The following is an 18,827-nucleotide window of genomic DNA, read 5'->3' as shown; positions in this document are numbered from 1 at the left end:
AAAAGCTTTTGCAGAGTTGTTCTTATCTCCAAGCCCGGACCTAAAATTGTCTTATAAACTGGCACACCCTAGAGTGCAATAGCAGTGATTAATGCCAGAAAAACTGTGTGCGTCAATTACCATAATTATTAATTGTCCACAGTGTTATTAAAATATGAAAAAGAATACTTTTTTGTTTTAAAAAAAATCACATATGCATTCTGAAATGCTTAGAATCGGAGGGCCGTATGTACGAACACATTTTCCCATTGACACAGAATGGGAAAAACCCTTGGCTACATCTGGCCCGGAACTCTCACAAATTTGACATGTGTGATTGTTTATAGTGCCACACGGGCACAGATACCTGAATATGTACGTGAACAAAGCACACACCTGACACCTGCCCTGAGATAAGAATCCCAAGCATGACGGCGAAGCCGAAGGCCATGTTTACGGTCATGAACTGTCCGTGGGTGCCCTTGCTGAGGACGACCTGCGCCACCGACCCGCAGCCGAACATCTGAAAGGCAAAGGGAGAAAGGCAAAGTGTTAGAAAGCGCCTTGAAGCCCATCTTATGTTCAACGAAAGAGCATGTGCAGCTATGAACGCAAGCATGTTGGCAGCCTCACCTGGATGCTACAGGGAAGCACATGAGCGTCCCACGCCCTTTGCAAAGGGTGGACGAGGGACATTTTCCTGGCGCGCCTAGAAGCCACTGTAGAAATCCTGATTCAATCTATTGGGGCCTGGTTTGGGGTTTTATGGTAATGAAAATTCTACAATTTTCTGGATAAAGTGCAAATATTGGCCGATAAACCATCACCGGAATTTTTTCTCCCACAGAGATAGTCTGACTCTGAGGCAATATATTGCACCAAGGGATTCTGATCTTTAATTTCCATCAAATGTGGTCTTGAGAGAGGGAGTGAGTCAGATCCGGTTAATTTAAAATAATATCAACATAGGCAGTCCTAATACAAGCAGGGGAAATAGCCCCCTACTCCGGCCTGCTGGCTGTTTATAAAACACAGCCATAATTGGGGTGCAGTGGGGCCCCCAGACCCTTGGGCGTTAGTACCACTGCACTTTCAGCACCTGGCACCGTTAAGTAGCAAGTAAAAGCAGATGGTGGAAATGTGTATGTTCAGAGCCTGCTTTTATTCAGTGGGGATTCCTGAAGAACACAGGAGAAGATGGGAGTTTGCAAGTTAACCAAATGGTGGTGATGTTGCTGTGATTCCTGCAGAGATGAATGTCTCACACTCATTGGCAGGACTGTGTGCTTTCTTAGGGGAGGCAGTAAAAATGGTTCCACAAAATACCAGTGGATTTCTCCTCCATCCCACTAGACACGTAACCGTCCCACTGAGCGCCCCACAGGTGATGGACAGAGAAGGTGCCCTTATGTCAGTGCACTGTATCATTTTACATTGCACACTGACATATATTTACACCACCGTCCACATATTCACAAGTTGAGGCACGCACAGTGAGATGATGTATTCTGCTCAGAATCACACAATCATCCAAATGTCAAAGCTGTGATTACAACTGACATCTACCAGGTTCCAACTATGACGTTCCGCCCCTAGGCCACATCCTCCTTTTTAATGTTTATCTGCCTACTTTGGTGGTTTGCGTGAATACACGTCTTGCAGTCACTTCATCGCATTAAATTGTTTTACTCAAACTAGCGAGTCTTTATTTTTCTTTTTTTGGTTTTTGTTGTTTTTTCTTTACATGGGAACTGTATGCATATTGTTCCACTAGGAACGCTGAAATGGTTAACTTGTGTACTCAGTTAAATGGCGTCTAATGTGGTTCTGAGACTCCATTCATTTCTGATTTCTTGAGATTCTCAGTCACATGCGGCCATCAGAGGACATTCTTCAGGACATAGGGTTTCAGCATCTGGGCCACCCATTATACAAAAACTCAAAAATGTTCTAGTTTTTAGATGAATGAATTCCTTTTTGTTTCCACATACTGCAAAATACTGGCATTAAAGCGTCGACGTCCTACGATTTTCCACACTGCAAAGGCAAGACAAATTTAATTAGTTTTCCTCACCCTTGCCAACATCCCATGACATTAAAAATGTCTCTAGAAGATCTGTTATAAGAGACTTTATTGCACTGACAGCGGTTTGAAAGCCTCACAGTCCTCACAATGTTGTGAAAGCAGGAACCGTGGTTTACTCAAATTTCTTAATCTCACTGGCATATTATTTTCGAATTAATATAAGCATATGAATGAGAGTTTATTGGGTAGTTGGATTACTTGCCATTTGCAGTGCTTTGAAGCAACAGAATAGCAGTAAGAGGCGCTATAGAAGAATACACTTTTATTGACATTATTAGTATGTGCTATGATCATTTGCAGGGTGCTTCTGCTGGTAGTATGGCCTCTTAGTGTTTTGAGGTGTCTGACAAGTGTGTTTCAGCATGGGTCTGCTTGGTGGGCAGTCAGGATCCCAATGTTTCAGGGAGTGTGGAGTGCTGCAGATATACGGATTGGTAGTGATTGGTGGTGTGTCCTATTTCGTCTTTGAGTGATGCATCTTTGCTTGCATGGGTTCACTGTGGTCTTATAGAGAGCCACTGTGTGGTCCCGATGTGTCTGTGCTTGCTCGGAGTGCTACCATCTGTGCCATGTGTGTTTTTTTGTTTGGGTGATTGAACTGTGTCTGGGTGGCGGACTGTTTAGCAATGTTCCATATGGTTTGGGACTTTCTTGTTGAGAAGAGTCAGCATCATGCTGTACCAGTGTGTCTGACTTGATGCAATCATTGACTGGTATTTCGGTGTGGTTGGTGGCTTTGTCTGTGATCTCTGTATTGGGCTCAGTTGCTTGCCTGGTTTCATTCTGCTCTTCTAAAGGGCAACTGTGGCCAGTTCTGTCTAATCTATCTTTGATTGTTGTATCCTTCTGTTGGGTGGTTTTGTGTCTGGGTGGGTAGGCTGTGCGATGTATGTTGGTGATGGTTGTCCAATGTATGATAGGTTGTACTGATGGGAAGCATCACATGGTGGTGATTTAACTAACGATAACTATTGGTAACATAGCTTGTAGGCAAGGGCGCAATGTATGCCAACCACTCAAGGACCGTGTACAGAAGTGGGTAAAAAAGGGGTGGGTATGGTCTTTGGTTGAGGCTTGGGGGTCAGAAGAACTAGATTGTCCTCTGTGGTGGGTTAGGGCCCCCTGAAGAACAGAGCCTTCAACGAGTTAGAAAGTGTAGGCGCCAAAGGGCCAAGCCTCACATGTGGTGGGATGGCACTAACACAATTGGGCCCGAATTTAAGAAAAGTGGTGCAGCATCCAATGCAGCACCACTTTTCATGCACCCCTTAGCAACTCCCTACCACCACCATATGTGCGTCGTATTTAATATACAGCACACCATCGCGCAGGGTAGGGGAAATAGTGTCAAACATTTTTGACGCTATTAATGTACTGTACAGGATTAGCACGAAAATGTTGGCGCTAATCCTGCAGAGTACACAGGAGCCCATTGAAAACCAGCGTATGCCCCCTTTTAACACTAGCTCTGTGCAGGCGTTAAAAATACCCACTAAAAATGGTGCAGTTGAATCTCTTAGATTCCATTGTGCCATTTTTGCAGTCCCCCTAACAGGGGAATGCCCCCCTTGCATATATTATGCCTGGCGCAGGCATAATGTGGAGCAAGGGGATAAAAAGTGGCGCAATGCATGCATTGCTTCACTTTGTAAATATGGCGTGGTGAAGTTGGCCTCGTTGGGCCACATTAGCATCATAAGAATGACGCTAGTGTGGCACAAGGAAGCACTGGGCCCTCTTAAATCTGGGCCCTGGCGTGTAGGTTGGAATGTCGTGTTTCTTTGGTGGAAGGCTTTGGAGCTAAGTAAGGCTGCGAGATTGACCTGGCAACCGTGCTCACCATGCAAGGGAACTTAGCAGACAGTGCTGGGTGTTATGGCATATCAGCAGCAGGTTGCAGCTGAGGGTGGCACCAGCAGAGGGCACCAAATTCCAGACTGAAGCATCAGATGTGACCCTATTGCCAGAGGAAGACACCACAGCTATGGCGTCTGAAATATGTGCACTGGCCTCTCTCTGCCTTGCTCTCGTGTCCCCCAGTGCTCCACAGTCCTTCCTTTGTATCTGCTTTGTTTTCAGTGTATATCCTGAAAGTCTGTTCTGTTTTAAAAAGACACGAGTTTCTGCACCTTACACAAGAAAGAATGTGGGACAGAAACACATCCGGGATCCGTGGAGGCGGATATAGCCATGTTTACCAGTTTTCTGGCTCTTTTCCCGCAGCGTTTAGTGTGGAGCTGGCCAAGCACGGGGCAGCTCTTTGTTTTCAGAACTGGTTCCACCAGTGCACACATAACATGGCGGGAAAAAACTGCAGTGTTTGACCAAGTATTCGATCAATAGCAAGTGGTCTGAGACCCAAAGCTGGAGAGACGTGCCGCTGCACCAGCAGAGGAATACAGAAGTGATGGGTGGGATGTGTAAATTAATCTCAGTCACTGGCAATTACTCTGGGCTGCATTCCAGTCCATCGCTTTATTGCCCACTGATCTATTACAAACAGAGACCAAGTTTACGCAAATCATGCTTGGGTCTGCTCCATCTCAAATGCCAGGCCACATGCCTTCCGAAAGAAACAAAAGCAGCCCCACTCAGTGCCAGCAGGCCCCACTGCTGCCATGTTTGCTGAAGAGCACAGCGCACATCCACGTGCGTGGTTGTGCGTCGCACAGGGCAGCCTATCTAGAGCACAAGCATAGGGGGAAATAGCAGCAGGACGCCAGCCTTAATAGAGGTGGCTCAGCAGGGCCAGGTTTAGGACGGTGCGAGTGGTGAGGCCGCAATGGGTGCTGACCTGGATTGGGGGGCGCTGACCCTTCATTTTAGACCCTAGACCAGTGGTCTCCAAACTTTTTAATGCCGCAGCCCCCCCAGTTGAAAAATCAAAATCATTGGGCCCCCCCTCAGAATTTTTCACAATTGTTCTATAAAAATGGCAATGTTCAAATATGTCTACACCTATTTAAACATTGCATTTAAGTACTGTTACCTTTTTAAAAATGCAATAACAAGCTTCTGCTTACAACAAAGGTATGTTATCTGTATAATGCTTCTTTTGGCCAGTGTCTGGTGCCCCCCTGTGATCACTTGATGCCCCCTAAGGGGGCCCGCCCCCGAGTTTGAAGACCTCTGCCCTACATGTACCTCATCAGTGCTTAGTTTGTGCTTGTGGTTTCTGGTGCAGAGCACCAGCACTTAATTTTGAGATCTTACACTTATTTTTCTGCCTCAAGCATTTACTGTGATCAAAAGACATCTGAGCAAGACAGAGTAAGAGGAAAACGAAAGAGCATCACAGAGGAAGAAAGCACAAAACTGTTTGAGTGAGCTGAAGGGGCCCGCAGTGGCTTTCAACAGATTAACCCCTTCTGTGCCGCGGACGTAGTGGTTACGTCCTGCGGCACAGTGCTGCTGTGCCGAGGACGTAACCACTACGTCCTCGGCACACAGCCCAGAGGGAGCGCTCTCGCTCCCTCTGTGGGGTTCCCCCCCACCCCCCCAAGTCAGGGATGGAAGGGGAAGCCCTTCCCCTCCCACCCCCGACCCCCCCCAACCCCCCCTGTGACGTCAGCGCGCGAGCGCGCGCTGATTAGTCACAGGGTCTCCCCCATCGCGCTGGAAGCAGAGCTTCCAGCGCGATTGAAAAAGAAATGCTTTTGCATTTCTTTTTCAATCCCATGGGGGAGGCCCCGAGAGGCTTCAAAGGGAAGGAAATGTATTTCCTTCCCTTTGAAGTCTCTCACAGGTTTCAAAAGCTGGATTGCTTGCAATCCTGCTTTTGAAACCCCACTAGACACCAGGGATTTTTTTTTTTTCTTGAAATTGGCAAAAGGGAGCGACCCCTTGGGCAAGGGTCGCTCCCAGGGGGGCATTTTTTTAGGAAGGCCTTTTCTGCACCCCCTGGGGGCAGATTGGCCTATTATTAGGCCGATCTGCCCCCAGGGGGGGCAGAAACCTCTAGGCACCAGGGACCTTTTTTTTTTTTTTTTTTTTTTTTGTGATGAATTCTTTTTTTTTAGGTGGGGAGCGATCCCTTAGGCAAGGGTCGCTCCCCTACGGGGCAATATATATTTAGGCCATTTCTGCCCCCCTTGGGGGCAGATTGGCCTATTTTGATAAGGCCAATCTGCCCCCAAGGGGGGCAGAAACCATTAGACACCAGGGAGTTTGTTTTTGCGCGCGAATGTCACGCAACAAAGCGACCCCTTTGGCAAGGGTCGCTCCCAGGGGGGGCAATTTTTTGGGAAGGCCTTTTCTGCCCCCCCTGGGGGAAGATCGGCCTATTATTAGGCCGATCTGCCCCCAGGGGGGGAAGAAACCTCTAGGCGCCAGGGCAAATTTTTTTTTTGTGTTTTTTTTTTTTGTTCTTTTTTTTTTTTTAGAGATGGGGAGCGACCCATCAGGCAAGGGTCGCTCCCCTGGGGGGCAAATTGTATTTAGACCATTTCTGCCCCCCTGGGGGCAGATTGGCCGATTTTAGGTCAATCTGCCCCCAAGGGGGCAGAAACCACTAGGCACCGGGGATTTGTTTTTTGGCGCCAATGTCACGCAGGGGGAGCGACCCCGTAGGCAAGGGTCGCTCCCGGGGGGGGGGGGTTTTGGGGCAAATTTATTTTAGGCCATTTCTGCCCCCCCGGGGGACAGATCGGCCTATTATTAGGCCGAACTGCCCCCGGGGGGGGCAGAACACTCTAGGCGCCAGGGCAATTTTTTTTTTTTTTTTTTTTTTTTTTGTTGTTTCTTTTTTTAGAGATGGGGAGCGACCCATCAGGCAAGGGTCGCTCCCCTGGGGGGGCAAATTGTATTTAGACCATTTCTGCCCCCCTGGGGGCAGATTGGCCAATTTTAGGTCAATCTGCCCCCAAGGGGGCAGAAACCACAAGGCACCGGGGATTTGTTTTTTGGCGCCAATGTCACGCAGGGGGAGCGACCCCGTAGGCAAGGGTCGCTCCCGGGGGGGGGGGGGTGTGCCGGTTGGGGGGGCAAATTTATTTTAGGCCATTTCTGCCCCCCCGGGGGACAGATCGGCCTATTATTAGGCCGAACAGCCCCCGGGGGGGGGCAGAACACTCTAGGCGCCAGGGCAATTTTTTTTTTTGGTTTTTTTTTTTGTTGTTTCTTTTTTTAGAGATGGGGAGCGACCCATCAGGCAAGGGTCGCTCCCCTGGGGGGGCAAATTGTATTTAGACCATTTCTGCCCCCCTGGGGGCAGATTGGCCAATTTTAGGTCAATCTGCCCCCAAGGGGGCAGAAACCACAAGGCACCGGGGATTTGTTTTTTGGCGCCAATGTCACGCAGGGGGAGCGACCCCGTAGGCAAGGGTCGCTCCCGGGGGGGGGGGGGGGTGTGCCGGTTGGGGGGGCAAATTTATTTTAGGCCATTTCTGCCCCCCCGGGGGACAGATCGGCCTATTATTAGGCCGAACTGCCCCCGGGGGGGGGGGCAGAACACTCTAGGCGCCAGGGCAATTTTTTTTTTGTGTTTTTTTTTTTTGTTGTTTCTTTTTTTAGAGATGGGGAGCGACCCATCAGGCAAGGGTCGCTCCCCTGGGGGGGCAAATTGTATTTAGACCATTTCTGCCCCCCTGGGGGCAGATTGGCCAATTTTAGGTCAATCTGCCCCCTAGGGGGCAGAAACCACTAGGCACCGGGGATTTGTTTTTTGGCGCCAATGTCACGCAGGGGGAGCGACCCCGTAGGCAAGGGTCGCTCCCGGGGGGGGGGGTGGAGGTTGGGGGGGCAAATTTATTTTAGGCCATTTCTGCCCCCCCGGGGGACAGATCGGCCTATTATTAGGCCGAACTGCCCCCGGGGGTGGGCAGAACACTCTAGGCGCCAGGGCAATTTTTTTTTTGTGTTTTTTTTTTTTGTTGTTTCTTTTTTTAGAGATGGGGAGCGACCCATCAGGCAAGGGTCGCTCCCCTGGGGGGGCAAATTGTATTTAGACCATTTCTGCCCCCCTGGGGGCAGATTGGCCAATTTTAGGTCAATCTGCCCCCAAGGGGGCAGAAACCACTAGGCACCGGGGATTTGTTTTTTGGCGCCAATGTCACGCAGGGGGAGCGACCCCGTAGGCAAGGGTCGCTCCCGGGGGGGCGGTGGGGGTTAGGGGGCAAATTTATTTTAGGCCATTTCTGCCCCCCCGGGGGACAGATCGGCCTATTATTAGGCCGAACTGCCCCCGGGGGGGGGGGCCGAACACTCTAGGCGCCAGGGCAATTTTTTTTTTGTGTTTTTTTTTTTGTTGTTTCTTTTTTTAGAGATGGGGAGCGACCCATCAGGCAAGGGTCGCTCCCCTGGGGGGGCAAATTGTATTTAGACCATTTCTGCCCCCCTGGGGGCAGATTGGCCAATTTTAGGTCAATCTGCCCCCAAGGGGGCAGAAACCACTAGGCACCGGGGATTTGTTTTTTGGCGCCAATGTCACGCAGGGGGAGCGACCCCGTAGGCAAGGGTCGCTCCCGGGGGGGGGATGGGGGTTGGGGGGGCAAATTTATTTTAGGCCATTTCTGCCCCCCCGGGGGACAGATCGGCCTATTATTAGGCCGAACTGCCCCTGGGGGGGGGGGGGCAGAACACTCTAGGCACCAGGGCAATTTTTTTTTTTGTGTTTTTTTTTTTTGTTGTTTCTTTTTTTAGAGATGGGGAGCGACCCATCAGGCAAGGGTCGCTCCCCTGGGGGGGCAAATTGTATTTAGACCATTTCTGCCCCCCTGGGGGCAGATTGGCAAATTTTAGGTCAATCTGCCCCCAAGGGGGCAGAAACCACTAGGCACCGGGGATTTGTTTTTTGGCGCCAATGTCACGCAGGGGGAGCGACCCCGTAGGCAAGGGTCGCTCCCGGGGGGGTGGTGGGGGTTGGGGGGGCAAATTTATTTTAGGCCATTTCTGCCCCCCCGGGGGACAGATCGGCCTATTATTAGGCCGAACTGCCCCCGGGGGGGGGGGGGGAGCAGAAACCTCTAGGCGCCAGGGGAATTTTTCTTTTTTTTCTTTGTTTTTTTTTTTTAGAGATGGGGAGCGACCCATCAGGCAAAAGTCGCTCCCCTGGGGGACAAATTGTATTTAGGCCATTTCTGCCCCCCTTGGGGGCAGATTGGCTGAGTTTAGGTCAACCTGCCCCCAAGGGGGCAGAAACCACTAGGCACCGGGGATTTGTTTTTTGGTGCCAATGTCACGCAGGGGGAGCGACCCCGTAGGCAAGGGTCGCTCCCGGCGGGGGAGGGTGGGGGTTGGGGGGGCAAATTTATTTTAGGGCATTTCTGCCCCCCCCCCCTGGGGCCGGCTGAGCTACAGGCCAAACAACACCTCTGTTTTCTGTGAAAAATATGTTGTGTCCACGTTGTGTTTTGGGCCATTTCCTTTTGTGGGCGCTAGGCCTACCCACAGAAGTGATGTACCATTTTTATCGAGAGACTTAGGGGAACGCTGGGTGGAAGGAAATTTGTGGCTCCTCTCAGATTCCAGAACTTTCTGTCACCGAAATGAGAGGAAAAAGTGTTTTTTTGGCCAAATTTTTATGTTTGCAAAGGATTCTGGGTAACATAACCTGGTCAGAGCCCCGCAAGTCACCCCATCTTGGATTCCCCTGGGTTTCTAGTTTTCAAAAATGCACTGGTTTGCTAGGTTTCCTCAGGTGTCGGCTGAGCTACAGGCCAAAATCCACAGGTAGGCACTGCTTTTTATAAAAAAATGTGATGTGTCCACGTTGTGTTTTGGGCCCTTTCCTTTCGTGGGCGCTAGTCCTACCCACACAAGTGAGGTATCATTTTTATCGGGAGACTTGGGGGAACGCTGGGTAGAAGGAAATTTGTGGCTCCTCTCAGATTCCAGAACTTTCTGCCACAGAAATGTGAGTAACATGTGTATTTTTAGCCACATTTTGAGGTTTGCAAAGGATTCTGGGTAACAGAACCTGGTCCGAGCCCCACAAGTCACCCCTCCTTGGATTCCCCTAGGTCTCTAGTTTTCAGAAATGCACAGGTTTGGTAGGTTTCCCTAGGTGCCGGCTGAGCTAGAGGCCAAAATCTACAGGTAGGCACTTTGCAAAAAACACCTCTGTTTTTTTCCAAAATTTAGGATGTGTCCACGTTGCGCTTTGGGGTGTTTCCTGTCGCCGGCGCTAGGCCTACCCACGCAAGTGAGGTATCATTTTTATCGGGAGACTTGGGGGAACGCTGGGTGGAAGGAAATTTGTAGCTCCTCTCAGATTCCAGAACTTTCTGCCACAGAAATGTGAGGGACATGTGTTTTTTTAGCCAAATTTTGAGGTTTGCAAAGGATTCTGGGTAACAGAACCTGGTCCGAGCCACACAAGTCACCCCTCCTTGGATTCCCCTAGGTCTCTAGTTTTCAGAAATGTACAGGTTTGGTAGGTTTCCCTAGGTGCCGGCTGAGCTAGAGGCCAAAATCTACAGGTAGTCACTTTGCTAAAAACAGCTCTGTTTTCTGTGATATGTCCACGTTGTGTTTTGGGGCATATCCTGTCGCGGGCGCTAGGCCTACCCACACAAGTGAGGTATCATTTTTATCGGGAGACGTGGGGGAACGCTGGGTGGAAGGAAATTTGTGGCTCCTCTCAGATTCCAGAACTTTCTGCCACAGAAATGTGAGGAACATGTGTTTTTTTAGCCAAATTTTGAGATTTGCAAAGGATTCTGGGTAACAGAACCTGGTCCGAGCCCCGCAAGTCACCCCTCCTTGGATTCCCCTAGGTCTCTAGTTTTCAGAAATGCACAGGTTTGGTAGGTTTCCCTAGGTGGCGGCTGAGCTAGAGGCCAAAATCTACAGGTAGTCACTTTGCTAAAAACAGCTCTGTTTTCTGTGATATGTCCACGTTGTGTTTTGGGGCATATCCTGTCGCGGGCGCTAGGCCTACCCACACAAGTGAGGTATCATTTTTATCGGGAGACTTGGGGGAACGCTGGGTAGAAGGAAATTTGTGGCTCCTCTCAGATTCCAGAACTTTCTGCCACAGAAATGTGAGTAACATGTGTATTTTTAGCCAAATTTTGAGGTTTGCAAAGGATTCTGGGTAACAGAACCTGGTCCGAGCCCCGCAAGTCACCCCTCCTTGGATTCCCCTAGGTCTCTAGTTTTCAGAAATGCACAGGTTTGGTAGGTTTCCCTAGGTGCCGGCTGAGCTAGAGGCCAAAATCTACAGGTAGGCACTTTGCAAAAAACACCTCTGTTTTTTTCCAAAATTTAGGATGTGTCCACGTTGCGCTTTGGGGTGTTTCCTGTCGCCGGCGCTAGGCCTACCCACGCAAGTGAGGTATCATTTTTATCGGGAGACTTGGGGGAACGCTGGGTGGAAGGAAATTTGTAGCTCCTCTCAGATTCCAGAACTTTCTGCCACAGAAATGTGAGGGACATGTGTTTTTTTAGCCAAATTTTGAGGTTTGCAAAGGATTCTGGGTAACAGAACCTGGTCCGAGCCACACAAGTCACCCCTCCTTGGATTCCCCTATGTCTCTAGTTTTCAGAAATGTACAGGTTTGGTAGGTTTCCCTAGGTGCCGGCTGAGCTAGAGGCCAAAATCTACAGGTAGTCACTTTGCTAAAAACAGCTCTGTTTTCTGTGATATGTCCACGTTGTGTTTTGGGGCATATCCTGTCGCGGGCACTAGGCCTACCCACACAAGTGAGGTATCATTTTTATCAGGAGACGTGGGGGAACGCTGGGTGGAAGGAAATTTGTGGCTCCTCTCAGATTCCAGAACTTTCTGCCACAGAAATGTGAGGAACATGTGTTTTTTTAGCCAAATTTTGAGATTTGCAAAGGATTCTGGGTAACAGAACCTGGTCCGAGCCCCGCAAGTCACCCCTCCTTGGATTCCCCTAGGTCTCTAGTTTTCAGAAATGCACAGGTTTGGTAGGTTTCCCTAGGTGGCGGCTGAGCTAGAGGCCAAAATCTACAGGTAGTCACTTTGCTAAAAACAGCTCTGTTTTCTGTGATATGTCCACGTTGTGTTTTGGGGCATATCCTGTCGCGGGCGCTAGGCCTACCCACACAAGTGAGGTATCATTTTTATCGGGAGACGTGGGGGAACGCTGGGTGGAAGGAAATTTGTGGCTCCTCTCAGATTCCAGAACTTTCTGCCACAGAAATGTGAGGAACATGTGTTTTTTTAGCCAAATTTTGAGGTTTGCAAAGGATTCTGGGTAACAGAACCTGGTCCGAGCCCCGCAAGTCACCCCTCCTTGGATTCCCCTAGGTCTCTAGTTTTCAGAAATGCACAGGTTTGGTAGGTTTCCCTAGGTGGCGGCTGAGCTAGAGGCCAAAATCTACAGGTAGTCACTTTGCTAAAAACAGCTCTGTTTTCTGTGATATGTCCACGTTGTGTTTTGGGGCATATCCTGTCGCGGGCGCTAGGCCTACCCACACAAGTGAGGTATCATTTTTATCGGGAGACGTGGGGGAACGCTGGGTTGAAGGAAATTTGTGGCTCCTCTCAGATTCCAGAACTTTCTGCCACAGAAATGTGAGGGACATGTGTTTTTTTAGCCAAATTTTGAGGTTTGCAAAGGATTCTGGGTAACAGAACCTGGTCCGAGCCACACAAGTCACCCCTCCTTGGATTCCCCTATGTCTCTAGTTTTCAGAAATGTACAGGTTTGGTAGGTTTCCCTAGGTGCCGGCTGAGCTAGAGGCCAAAATCTACAGGTAGTCACTTTGCTAAAAACAGCTCTGTTTTCTGTGATATGTCCACGTTGTGTTTTGGGGCATATCCTGTCGCGGGCACTAGGCCTACCCACACAAGTGAGGTATCATTTTTATCAGGAGACGTGGGGGAACGCTGGGTGGAAGGAAATTTGTGGCTCCTCTCAGATTCCAGAACTTTCTGCCACAGAAATGTGAGGAACATGTGTTTTTTTAGCCAAATTTTGAGATTTGCAAAGGATTCTGGGTAACAGAACCTGGTCCGAGCCCCGCAAGTCACCCCTCCTTGGATTCCCCTAGGTCTCTAGTTTTCAGAAATGCACAGGTTTGGTAGGTTTCCCTAGGTGGCGGCTGAGCTAGAGGCCAAAATCTACAGGTAGTCACTTTGCTAAAAACAGCTCTGTTTTCTGTGATATGTCCACGTTGTGTTTTGGGGCATATCCTGTCGCGGGCGCTAGGCCTACCCACACAAGTGAGGTATCATTTTTATCGGGAGACGTGGGGGAACGCTGGGTGGAAGGAAATTTGTGGCTCCTCTCAGATTCCAGAACTTTCTGCCACAGAAATGTGAGGAACATGTGTTTTTTTAGCCAAATTTTGAGGTTTGCAAAGGATTCTGGGTAACAGAACCTGGTCCGAGCCCCGCAAGTCACCCCTCCTTGGATTCCCCTAGGTCTCTAGTTTTCAGAAATGCACAGGTTTGGTAGGTTTCCCTAGGTGGCGGCTGAGCTAGAGGCCAAAATCTACAGGTAGTCACTTTGCTAAAAACAGCTCTGTTTTCTGTGATATGTCCACGTTGTGTTTTGGGGCATATCCTGTCGCGGGCGCTAGGCCTACCCACACAAGTGAGGTATCATTTTTATCGGGAGACGTGGGGGAACGCTGGGTTGAAGGAAATTTGTGGCTCCTCTCAGATTCCAGAACTTTCTGCCACAGAAATGTGAGGAACATGTGTTTTTTTAGCCAAATTTTTAGATTTGCAAAGGATTCTGGGTAACAGAACCTGGTCCGAGCCCCGCAAGTCACCCCTCCTTGGATTCCCCTAGGTCTCTAGTTTTCAGAAATGCACAGGTTTGGTAGGTTTCCCTAGGTGGCGGCTGAGCTAGAGGCCAAAATCTACAGGTAGTCACTTTGCTAAAAACAGCTCTGTTTTCTGTGATATGTCCACGTTGTGTTTTGGGGCATATCCTGTCGCGGGCGCTAGGCCTACCCACACAAGTGAGGTATCATTTTTATCGGGAGACGTGGGGGAACGCTGGGTGGAAGGAAATTTGTGGCTCCTCTCAGATTCCAGAACTTTCTGCCACAGAAATGTGAGGAACATGTGTTTTTTTAGCCAAATTTTGAGATTTGCAAAGGATTCTGGGTAACAGAACCTGGTCCGAGCCCCGCAAGTCACCCCTCCTTGGATTCCCCTAGGTCTCTAGTTTTCAGAAATGCACAGGTTTGGTAGGTTTCCCTAGGTGGCGGCTGAGCTAGAGGCCAAAATCTACAGGTAGTCACTTTGCTAAAAACAGCTCTGTTTTCTGTGATATGTCCACGTTGTGTTTTGGGGCATATCCTGTCGCGGGCGCTAGGCCTACCCACACAAGTGAGGTATCATTTTTATCGGGAGACGTGGGGGAACGCTGGGTGGAAGGAAATTTGTGGCTCCTCTCAGATTCCAGAACTTTCTGCCACAGAAATGTGAGGAACATGTGTTTTTTTAGCCAAATTTTGAGGTTTGCAAAGGATTCTGGGTAACAGAACCTGGTCCGAGCCCCGCAAGTCACCCCTCCTTGGATTCCCCTAGGTCTCTAGTTTTCAGAAATGCACAGGTTTGGTAGGTTTCCCTAGGTGGCGGCTGAGCTAGAGGCCAAAATCTACAGGTAGTCACTTTGCTAAAAACAGCTCTGTTTTCTGTGATATGTCCACGTTGTGTTTTGGGGCATATCCTGTCGCGGGCGCTAGGCCTACCCACACAAGTGAGGTATCATTTTTATCGGGAGACGTGGGGGAACGCTGGGTTGAAGGAAATTTGTGGCTCCTCTCAGATTCCAGAACTTTCTGCCACAGAAATGTGAGGGACATGTGTTTTTTTAGCCAAATTTTGAGGTTTGCAAAGGATTCTGGGTAACAGAACCTGGTCCGAGCCACACAAGTCACCCCTCCTTGGATTCCCCTATGTCTCTAGTTTTCAGAAATGTACAGGTTTGGTAGGTTTCCCTAGGTGCCGGCTGAGCTAGAGGCCAAAATCTACAGGTAGTCACTTTGCTAAAAACAGCTCTGTTTTCTGTGATATGTCCACGTTGTGTTTTGGGGCATATCCTGTCGCGGGCACTAGGCCTACCCACACAAGTGAGGTATCATTTTTATCAGGAGACGTGGGGGAACGCTGGGTGGAAGGAAATTTGTGGCTCCTCTCAGATTCCAGAACTTTCTGCCACAGAAATGTGAGGAACATGTGTTTTTTTAGCCAAATTTTGAGATTTGCAAAGGATTCTGGGTAACAGAACCTGGTCCGAGCCCCGCAAGTCACCCCTCCTTGGATTCCCCTAGGTCTCTAGTTTTCAGAAATGCACAGGTTTGGTAGGTTTCCCTAGGTGGCGGCTGAGCTAGAGGCCAAAATCTACAGGTAGTCACTTTGCTAAAAACAGCTCTGTTTTCTGTGATATGTCCACGTTGTGTTTTGGGGCATATCCTGTCGCGGGCGCTAGGCCTACCCACACAAGTGAGGTATCATTTTTATCGGGAGACGTGGGGGAACGCTGGGTGGAAGGAAATTTGTGGCTCCTCTCAGATTCCAGAACTTTCTGCCACAGAAATGTGAGGAACATGTGTTTTTTTAGCCAAATTTTGAGGTTTGCAAAGGATTCTGGGTAACAGAACCTGGTCCGAGCCCCGCAAGTCACCCCTCCTTGGATTCCCCTAGGTCTCTAGTTTTCAGAAATGCACAGGTTTGGTAGGTTTCCCTAGGTGGCGGCTGAGCTAGAGGCCAAAATCTACAGGTAGTCACTTTGCTAAAAACAGCTCTGTTTTCTGTGATATGTCCACGTTGTGTTTTGGGGCATATCCTGTCGCGGGCGCTAGGCCTACCCACACAAGTGAGGTATCATTTTTATCGGGAGACGTGGGGGAACGCTGGGTTGAAGGAAATTTGTGGCTCCTCTCAGATTCCAGAACTTTCTGCCACAGAAATGTGAGGAACATGTGTTTTTTTAGCCAAATTTTTAGATTTGCAAAGGATTCTGGGTAACAGAACCTGGTCCGAGCCCCGCAAGTCACCCCTCCTTGGATTCCCCTAGGTCTCTAGTTTTCAGAAATGCACAGGTTTGGTAGGTTTCCCTAGGTGGCGGCTGAGCTAGAGGCCAAAATCTACAGGTAGTCACTTTGCTAAAAACAGCTCTGTTTTCTGTGATATGTCCACGTTGTGTTTTGGGGCATATCCTGTCGCGGGCGCTAGGCCTACCCACACAAGTGAGGTATCATTTTTATCGGGAGACGTGGGGGAACGCTGGGTGGAAGGAAATTTGTGGCTCCTCTCAGATTCCAGAACTTTCTGCCACAGAAATGTGAGGAACATGTGTTTTTTTAGCGAAATTTTGAGGTTTGCAAAGGATTCTGGGTAACAGAACCTGGTCCGAGCCCCGCAAGTCACCCCTCCTTGGATTCCCCTAGGTCTCTAGTTTTCAGAAATGCACAGGTTTGGTAGGTTTCCCTAGGTGGCGGCTGAGCTAGAGGCCAAAATCTACAGGTAGTCACTTTGCTAAAAACAGCTCTGTTTTCTGTGATATGTCCACGTTGTGTTTTGGGGTATATCCTGTCGCGGGCGCTAGGCCTACCCACACAAGTGAGGTATCATTTTTATCGGGAGACGTGGGGGAACGCTGGGTGGAAGGAAATTTGTGGCTCCTCTCAGATTCCAGAACTTTCTGCCACAGAAATGTGAGGAACATGTGTTTTTTTAGCCAAATTTTGAGGTTTGCAAAGGATTCTGGGTAACAGAACCTGGTCCGAGCCACACAAGTCACCCCTCCTTGGATTCCCCTAGGTCTCTAGTTTTCAGAAATGCACAGGTTTGGTAGGTTTCCCTAGGTGGCGGCTGAGCTAGAGGCCAAAATCTACAGGTAGTCACTTTGCTAAAAACAGCTCTGTTTTCTGTGATATGTCCACGTTGTGTTTTGGGGCATATCCTGTCGCGGGCGCTAGGCCTACCCACACAAGTGAGGTATCATTTTTATCGGGAGACTTGGGGGAACGCTGGGTAGAAGGAAATTTGTGGCTCCTCTCAGATTCCAGAACTTTCTGCCACAGAAATGTGAGTAACATGTGTATTTTTAGCCAAATTTTGAGGTTTGCAAAGGATTCTGGGTAACAGAACCTGGTCCGAGCCCCGCAAGTCACCCCTCCTTGGATTCCCCTAGGTCTCTAGTTTTCAGAAATGCACAGGTTTGGTAGGTTTCCCTAGGTGCCGGCTGAGCTAGAGGCCAAAATCTACAGGTAGGCACTTTGCAAAAAACACCTCTGTTTTTTTCCAAAATTTAGGATGTGTCCACGTTGCGCTTTGGGGTGTTTCCTGTCGCCGGCGCTAGGCCTACCCACGCAAGTGAGGTATCATTTTTATCGGGAGACTTGGGGGAACGCTGGGTGGAAGGAAATTTGTAGCTCCTCTCAGATTCCAGAACTTTCTGCCACAGAAATGTGAGGGACATGTGTTTTTTTAGCCAAATTTTGAGGTTTGCAAAGGATTCTGGGTAACAGAACCTGGTCCGAGCCACACAAGTCACCCCTCCTTGGATTCCCCTAGGTCTCTAGTTTTCAGAAATGTACAGGTTTGGTAGGTTTCCCTAGGTGCCGGCTGAGCTAGAGGCCAAAATCTACAGGTAGTCACTTTGCTAAAAACAGCTCTGTTTTCTGTGATATGTCCACGTTGTGTTTTGGGGCATATCCTGTCGCGGGCACTAGGCCTACCCACACAAGTGAGGTATCATTTTTATCAGGAGACGTGGGGGAACGCTGGGTGGAAGGAAATTTGTGGCTCCTCTCAGATTCCAGAACTTTCTGCCACAGAAATGTGAGGAACATGTGTTTTTTTAGCCAAATTTTGAGATTTGCAAAGGATTCTGGGTAACAGAACCTGGTCCGAGCCCCGCAAGTCACCCCTCCTTGGATTCCCCTAGGTCTCTAGTTTTCAGAAATGCACAGGTTTGGTAGGTTTCCCTAGGTGGCGGCTGAGCTAGAGGCCAAAATCTACAGGTAGTCACTTTGCTAAAAACAGCTCTGTTTTCTGTGATATGTCCACGTTGTGTTTTGGGGCATATCCTGTCGCGGGCGCTAGGCCTACCCACACAAGTGAGGTATCATTTTTATCGGGAGACGTGGGGGAACGCTGGGTGGAAGGAAATTTGTGGCTCCTCTCAGATTCCAGAACTTTCTGCCACAGAAATGTGAGGAACATGTGTTTTTTTAGCCAAATTTTGAGGTTTGCAAAGGATTCTGGGTAACAGAACCTGGTCCGAGCCCCGCAAGTCACCCCTCCTTGGATTCCCCTAGGTCTCTAGTTTTCAGAAATGCACAGGTTTGGTAGGTTTCCCTAGGTGGCGGCTGAGCTAGAGGCCAAAATCTACAGGTAGTCACTTTGCTAAAAACAGCTCTGTTTTCTGTGATATGTCCACGTTGTGTTTTGGGGCATATCCTGTCGCGGGCGCTAGGCCTACCCACACAAGTGAGGTATCATTTTTATCGGGAGACGTGGGGGAACGCTGGGTTGAAGGAAATTTGTGGCTCCTCTCAGATTCCAGAACTTTCTGCCACAGAAATGTGAGGAACATGTGTTTTTTTAGCCAAATTTTTAGATTTGCAAAGGATTCTGGGTAACAGAACCTGGTCCGAGCCCCGCAAGTCACCCCTCCTTGGATTCCCCTAGGTCTCTAGTTTTCAGAAATGCACAGGTTTGGTAGGTTTCCCTAGGTGGCGGCTGAGCTAGAGGCCAAAATCTACAGGTAGTCACTTTGCTAAAAACAGCTCTGTTTTCTGTGATATGTCCACGTTGTGTTTTGGGGCATATCCTGTCGCGGGCGCTAGGCCTACCCACACAAGTGAGGTATCATTTTTATCGGGA

The 18,827-nt window shown here is 49.2% G+C and overlaps 1 protein-coding gene across 1 annotated transcript in view; it reads right to left on the bottom strand.

Moving 5' to 3' along the window:
* The window catches only part of AQP3 (aquaporin 3 (Gill blood group)), a 77,956-nt gene that overhangs the window by 18,502 nt on the left and 40,627 nt on the right, over window positions 1-18,827 (bottom strand). Inside the window, exon 2 of the mRNA XM_069217646.1 lies at window positions 376-502. Coding sequence (XP_069073747.1) covers window positions 376-502 — 127 coding nt within the window. The remainder of the gene's footprint in view (window positions 1-375; window positions 503-18,827) is intronic.

This window comes from Pleurodeles waltl, chromosome 1_1 (genome assembly GCF_031143425.1).
Source record: "Pleurodeles waltl isolate 20211129_DDA chromosome 1_1, aPleWal1.hap1.20221129, whole genome shotgun sequence".
NCBI lineage: Eukaryota > Metazoa > Chordata > Amphibia > Caudata > Salamandridae > Pleurodeles > Pleurodeles waltl.
Note: the sequence above shows the minus strand (reverse complement) of the source record. Positions and strands in the feature narration are given on the sequence as shown.